At 55.4% G+C, this 7298-nt stretch overlaps 1 protein-coding gene across 2 annotated transcripts; it reads right to left on the reverse strand.

Annotated features, from left to right (window-relative positions):
• Nucleotides 1-242: 242 nt before the first annotated feature.
• Nucleotides 243-6526, reverse strand: ARID3C (AT-rich interaction domain 3C). Of its 2 annotated transcripts, XM_021691697.1 has the most exons (7): nucleotides 6212-6526; nucleotides 4285-4357; nucleotides 2307-2490; nucleotides 1867-2162; nucleotides 1111-1293; nucleotides 805-894; nucleotides 243-343 (listed from the first exon to the last, which is right to left on the reverse strand). In XM_021691697.1, exons 1-7 carry the CDS (start codon nucleotides 6524-6526, stop codon nucleotides 243-245), a joined length of 1242 nt encoding a protein of 413 aa, XP_021547372.1. The 2 variants fall into 2 exon arrangements, with proteins under 2 accessions (XP_021547372.1, XP_044776609.1); XM_044920674.1 differs by lacking the exon at nucleotides 1111-1293.
• Nucleotides 6527-7298: the final 772 nt, after the last annotated feature.

Below are 7298 nucleotides of genomic sequence, written 5' to 3' on the forward strand. Positions count from 1 at the left end.
GGGTTACTGGGGGCAGAACTCTTTGGTAGCTGCTGCTGGGGTTGGCCAGGGACGAGATGCTCTCCCTTTACAATGAGGTAGATGTAACATAAAAAAAACCCAAAAACAAACCTCTTTGGCTTCAAGCCCACATGGCATGGTGGGGGGGGTGGAGGTCATCTCCCAGGGCTGGGTCCTAGAGTGAGCACCCTGGAAGAATCAAGATGTGGGGGGCTGGGACTCTTAATTCCAAGTGCGAGTTCTCAGGGTGAGGGGCTGGAAGGGGGCCCTGTAGGGAGTGGAGGTACAGGGTTGGTTGGGCCCTGGGAAGCTGGCACAGGCTGGCGACGGGCAAAGAGGACACCTGACAAAGGGGTGAGGAGATGGTGGAGGGGAAAACACAGGCAGGAGGGGGTAGGCACAGAAACAGAAGGGGAAAACAAAAGTCAGTGTCCTGATTGTTAGAACACCACACACATATCCCTGCCACAAACCAATGAGGACAAACCCCTTAGGTCAGTGGAGACTCCTATGCCAATATAGATACCCTCAAACAGGTAAACAAGAAATATTTACACTGATACATAGGCCCATGACAAGGCAGACATCCCATGGTACCCATGCCAGAGAGGTCATGCCTTAGACCCCATGCCATTGTAGACACCCCTTTAACCCATGCCATTGTAACAATCCCCTGAACCCCACATTACCCATGCAAGTTTGGATATCCCTGAACCTCATGCTAGCTGAAAAAATCTAAAATCCCCATGCCAGAGCAAATACCCCTGACCTCATGCCAGTATAGACAGCCTGCTGTACCCATACCAGTGTAGACCACCCCGTTGATCTCTAGGGCCATGTTGATACTGCTGATACCACTGCCTGCCAGACTGAGAGGCCCATCCAGCCGCTCTTCTGTCCAGGAGGGGCAGGGAGTCACATTTTGGAGAATCAGACTACAGACTTATAAGCTCCCCCCTCCATCCTTATAGACAGCCCCCATTCCACTTCAGCCCGATACCTACAATCACACAGTTGTCTATTGAGGGATCTTTCTGCCCCACCTCCAACATTTATGTCCTCCCTCAGTGCACAGGTCCGAAGCCCTCTCAGCAACAAGCCCCTCCTCACCCCTCAGGGGAACCTTGCCACGGGGCAGGAAACTGGGGGGAGCTCCAGGTTGAGGTGGATCCATGTGCCCCATCAGCACAGCCCTCTTCTCTGGGGGCTCCTCTGGTGCCAACTTCTCCCTTGCTGGTCCCAAAGCCAAGCCCACAGGCAGTGCCAGTCGAGGGGCTGGAATTCCGCTTTCCTCTGGAAGAACAGGTCATTAGGCTCTCCTAGACCAACCAACTCTGCCTCTGCATTTGGTTCTCCCCCCAGGCCTGGGACCAGTGGAGGTCACCCAAGCTGAAGCACCAATTTTGATCTGCCCACCCCCCATCCAAAGTCTCAGCCTCGAGGCTCTGAAGCTGGAGAGCCCAAAGGGCCAATATATATGTCTAGGTTGGTCCAAGATGATGTGGGTCCTTTCCTTGTTCTTAGTTATTAAATAATACAGGTCACAGGAGGCAAAAACTACATGCAAACAGGAGCCCTAGGTGGATAGGTGTGGAATGGAGCTCCTCTAGATAAAGGACCTTTTTCTGAGCTTCAGGTCCACACAGCAGGAACCCGTACCTCAGACCTCCCACGGCTTCATTGACCCCAAACCTCAGTACCCCTACACCTTAGCGGTCAGCAAACCCCAGTGCCCTGTCAGTCCTTGCTGCCCTCAGACCTCAATGCTTCCCAGACTTCAGAGTCGCCACATTTTAATGTTCTCTATATCTCAGCGCACCCTCTAAGGTCTCAGACGCCCAAACCTCAACCTCTCTCCCCTCACACCTTTTTTAATGGGGCCCGGGCTCAGCTGCGCGCAGGCATGCGCCGGCAGGCCGCAGGCGGAGCCTTGGGCAGGACGGGGGCTGGGCGTGGGCGTGGGCGTGGGCGGGGCGGCGCCAGAACCCGAGATTTGGCCGGGAGTTCCCCGAGGAGTAGGCCCAGCTAAGCCGTAGAGAGGGGCGGCGGTATAAGCCTGACGACGGCCTTCGCGCCGGTTGCTGTCGATGGCTGCCTGGAGCTCCCCCGGGGAGCTGAGCGCCCGCGTCTCGCACTCGTACGGGTACAGATACTTCATGTACCTAGAGGCGGACGAACAAGGAGGGGTGGGTGGGAGGCTGGACCCAACTGATCAAGCCCACAACGGAACGTCCGCCCCTGGGCCCTCCACGCCCTGTGGCCCCCTTCCCAAGCCTTCCCCGCTCCGCTCGCGCGCCTGGCCTCACTGGGTGCGTAGAGTGAAGGCTGCCGACGTGATGGTGGTGGGCAGGCTGAGGCCGCGCGTGACCTCCCGCCACACCTTGCGGTTGATGACTTCCACCAGGCCGCCTTTGGCTGTCACCAGGCGAAAGAGCGCGTACAGGTCCAGCACCTGCTTTGCCATGATGGGCACACGGTTCACTGGCGTCCCTGGTGGGAGGTGGACAGAGTCAGGACACTAAGACTAAGACCCTGTCTGCGGACATCCTCAAGGACTGAAGGAGTCGGTTGCCTGGACGAGGCCAGGGTACAGGGCGGGACCTCTGAGAAAAGGGAAGAGGGAGGGATGGGGAGGTGGGATTCCAGGCAGAGCCCACAGAGCCCCCAAGCCCTGCACTGTAGCAGGAAGGACAGGAAGCTAGATCAGGGGTCGGTAAACTTCTGTAAAAGTCCAGACGGTAAAATTAAAGGCTTTGAGGGCCAAACCGCCTCTGTCCGAGCTACTCTACTCTGCCGTTGTAGCTTGAAAGCAGGAGGATATTTAGAGGAATGGGCCTGGCTGTGTTACAATAAAAACTTTATTTACAGACCCTGAAATTCGAATTTCACACGTCCTGAAATGTTATTCGTCTTTTAATTTTTTCCACTATTTAAAAATGTAAAAACCATTCTTATCTCGCAGGCAGCTAGATTTGGCCAGCCGGCTTTAGTTTGCCGACCCCCGGGGTAGACCGTAGTAAGGACTTCCGGACAGTGCTGAAGAGCTGGACTCCCCTAAGCAGCGGCCGAGGGATGGCTGCCCGAGACCGGCGGATGGCGGATGGAAGGAGAAGCAGCCCCCGCCTCGGCTCGCCAACTCCGCAGCTCACGCCGCCCCCGCCGGCCAGTCCTGACAAAGGGGCCTGTCTGCGCTGAGCGATGGGCCCCAGTTAATTCCTTACCGATCCCGTCCCCTTCCGCCGCCGCCTTTGGACCCGAACAATTAGCTGCGGCCTGATTAATGGGGGGAAATTATCGGTCCCGCGGGACCTCCTCCCCCAGCACAGGGAGCGGAGGGAGGCAGGGACCGGAGGGAGGCAGAGCTCCCGGCCTGAGGGTGATGGAGGAAACGCTGGGACCTGCTCAGACCACCCTACCCCACTTCCCCAGTGGCGGGGAGACCTTGAGGAAGGGGAGGGAGGGGACATTGGGACCAGAATGACTGGGCCTCCCTGGGAAGCAAAAAAGACCTGGGGCCCCACTGAGGGTCCCTGGCTAGAAAGGATCCCAAAAGGGGTGCTGGTCCTACAGTGGGAGCCTGGGGGACTTTGACCAGCAGCTGCACTAAGGGAGGGGGGTGCAGTGCAGCTAGTTAATTAGTGGCTTATCAGGCCAAGCTCCGAGTGAGTTAATTAGCTTTGTAGAGAGAGATAATGAGTCAGTCTTCGGACCCATGAATCTGGGGAGAAGCCTAAGTGATGGACTGCCGCCCACCCTGATCTCCTCCTGGACCCTTGCATTTTCTTCTAGCTCTGAGATTCCTGGAAAAGAATTCCCCCTCCTCCACAACCCCAACTCGCATGGTCCCCAGCCTACCCCTTGAGAAGTCCTTCCTTCAGTCTAATCCCAGTCCTTCCTGCTGTGGGGCACATTGGGTGTCCCCTGCCTAAAGCAAGGGGAAACTGAGGAGAGACAAGGCTGGACAAAGGGCCACTGAAAGAGGAACAAGGCATTCCCAGCCCCCCAATCCTGGGGACCCCCCCAGGCCAACCCCCTACCAGTTCCCCCTCCACCCTCCCAATTGATCCCACACTCATTAACCTGCCAGTGGGCTGGCCACTAATTAATCCCTGGGTGGAGGAGGGGGGCAGGGTCAGAGGTTAAAGACCCTATTGAGGGCCCAAAGGATAGGTGTTGCCAAGCTCAGGCCTCTACAGAGAGGACCCAACCTAGGGACTAAACCCTGGGATCTCCATTCCTCAAAACTGGTAGGTGGGGGTCCTTCCCTTACATCATCCCACTCACCCCTCTTCTGCATGAAGCTAAACAGGTCATCCAGAAATTCCTTCCTCTTGGGGTCTCCATCAAGCTCGTACAGCTGGGGAAGGACTGAGGTCATTTTTCAGCTCCACTGACTGCCCCCCTCCCCCTGGGACCCCAACTCAGGTTATACCCTGAATAAGGGTTCTCAGCTGAAAGGGTGGGTTGGGTCTGAAATGTGGACTCTCTGGCATTAGACTCTCTCCCCATGAGGGTAGGTAGGGGCACTTTTTTCTGATATACACGCAGACCCTCCACTGGCCAGGGGGGCCCTGGGAAGCTCAAACCATCCCTCTGGGGAATAGGGGATGAGAGGAGGCTTAGGAGGCTCAGCCTGCCCTCCAGGGCATACACAGAGCCCCAGGGAGGAAGTCAGGCTAGGATAGTGCATCATACTGAGGAAACTGACAGCTGTTTTTGAGGCACTCATTCGCTCTTGTTCATTCCTGCAAAGGCTTCTTGCTTTTCACATCCCCATGTACCAGAGCTGGGGACGAAGGGCGGAGATACCTCTAACCCATTCCTTGGGCAGAGTGGATACTCAGAAGCTTCTGGATTGAAACCTGGGGCTCCTCAGCCTACCTTCTGGTCTCTTTCCAGGGACAGTGACCTACCCACTACAAAGGCTGCCACAGAGGTAATGGCCCTGCACCACCCAGGACCTGTGGGGTCAGAACTTGAAAGGCCCAGAGGTCATCCCACGCATTTCCAGTCACCTGGAGCCCCATCTCCAGTATCACCTCCCCAATACCACCCAGGAGAAACAATCCCTAGAGTAACACTCATTTACCCAGAATAACAGTCCCTGAGTAACACCAATAGGTAACACTCCATTCCCCCAATAAGAACTCTCAGAATTAAAAAATAAAAACAACACCCATGAGTAACAAACCCCAGAGATCCACTTTAGACCTACACTCCCACAAGAACTGAGCCCAAAGTCTTAGATGGATACCCACAAATAACAAACATGCTCTCCAAGTAATAATCCCCAGAATTATACTCAGGAGAAACAGTCACAGAGCCACAGAGCTCTGAATAACTCTCCCAGTTTGACACTAATGCCACAGAGTACTAGCCACAGATGAACACTTCTGGAAAATACCCAAGACCAACATCCTGCAAGTAACATCACCAGAACAGCACACCTAGAGTCAGAGCCCTTCATAATACCTTCCTAGTGACAGCCTGAAGCAGTGCCTTAGAATAACATTCAGATGGGTTCCACGGAGAGGAAGAACCTCAAATTAAGGCTCTATGAGTAAGATCTGGTCATTCCCAGCTGTACAGGAGCCCTTTAGTCACACCACGGCTGTAGTGGCCATCACAGACTAGGAACTGTCACCCACAGAACTCAGGCCAGGGAGAGGATTTGGATGAGGGCAATGCAAGAGGGAAGAGATGAGGGGGGTATCAGCTTGCCAAAGGAGTGGCCACCTCCAGCCTGCTTCCAAAGACAGAAATAGGCAGCCCAGGAAACCCCCACTGGTTGCTGGAATATGACCTTGCGACTTGATGTGTGAGAAGGTAGGGTAAGATGGTTCTGGCACTGGAATCCCCATTCCTCAGATCCCACTCCCTCAAAAGAATTCTTGAAGCTCCTCACCCCTCCCACTTTTCCTTCCAGCCTCACCAAGAGCCTCCAGTCTGTCATGCCTCCTCCATGTTTCTGGGCGTCTCCTGCACCTTTCAGTGTGTGCCTATGCACTTCTTTCCATGTCTCTGGGTGTCCGTTTCTCCCTCCCTGTCACCTTCTATCTTTCAGTCTTCCCCCCTGTCTTTCTCCAGGTCTCTGTGCCTCTGTCTTTCCATCCTGCAGAGGGCAGTGGGGGTGGGTGGGCTAAGAATCACCTGGCTTTGCTCTTCCCAGAGAGGAGAAAGGGGAGAGGGCCTGATATGGAGGGGGTCTTACCTGCTTGAACTGTTCCTCGAAGGTCCATTCATGGGGATGAGGTCCAGGGGGTTGGCTGGAAGGTGAGCTGGGGCCCTGTGTCCCTGGACGGCTCTCCTCGGCTGCCTCCTCCTCTGCCCCGGCTTCCTCCCCTTCCTCATCCTCTTCAGCATCCTCCTCTTCTTCAGTCCCAACCTCCCCCAAAACCCCCTCAGGGGCCTGAAGGGTCCGGGGGCCAGGCAAGGGAGGTAGTGGTGGTGGCAGTGAGTGTGGAGGGGCCAAAGGCCCCACCCCTTGGGCCAGGCGGGCTGCCTGCTGCCTCTGCAGGGCCTCCATTACAGCTTCCAGGCGCAGTCCCCCCGCTGGTGGGGGGGGCTGGCACCAGGCGGGGCCTGGAGGAAAGGGCTGCCTGTGGGGGTGGGAATTATGAGTGTTGTGCCCTGCTGCCCCCACAACCCCCAGCACAAGAGGAGGTGGTCATTGATTCAGGGAAGTGTGGGGGGCCATAAGAAAAAAGGAGAAAGATAGCTTTCCCAGAGATCGACAGAGACAGAGGTAGAAAGAGCAGGAGAGACAAGAAACCAGACTCAAAAGGACAGAAATGGACATTGACAGAGGACAGGTAGAGACAGCAGATCAGAGAGGGTGACAAGGACCAAGAAATGGAGAGAAGGGGGGGGGAGAGAGAGAGAGCGAGAGCACAAGCGAGAGCCAAGCAAGAGACAATGACAGGAGAGATATGGAAATAGAAATAGAGATGGGACTGAGAGACAACGAGAGACAGAGGTGGGGAGAGACAGAGATATCAGGCAGAGACAAGAACAGAGAGACAGAAGTGGGGAGAGATGAGATTGATAGAGATACTGGGTAGAGAGGGAAGGTAAGAGACATAGAGGAGCAAGAGATAAATAACAAGACCTGAGTGACAGGCAGTCCAGAGAGAGCGACAGAGACAGAGGGGGAGAGAGAGACAAATAGTGAGACAGTGGTTGAGAGAGACAGGGAAAGACCGACGCAGCGGGAGACAGAGACTGAAGAGAGAAAAGATTAGAAAGAAACAGGGCGAGACAGTAAATAGAGGGAAACAGGGACAGAGGCAGGGAAAAAC

Source organism: Neomonachus schauinslandi, chromosome 13, assembly GCF_002201575.2.
Source record: "Neomonachus schauinslandi chromosome 13, ASM220157v2, whole genome shotgun sequence".
Classification (NCBI taxonomy): Eukaryota; Metazoa; Chordata; class Mammalia; order Carnivora; family Phocidae; genus Neomonachus; species Neomonachus schauinslandi.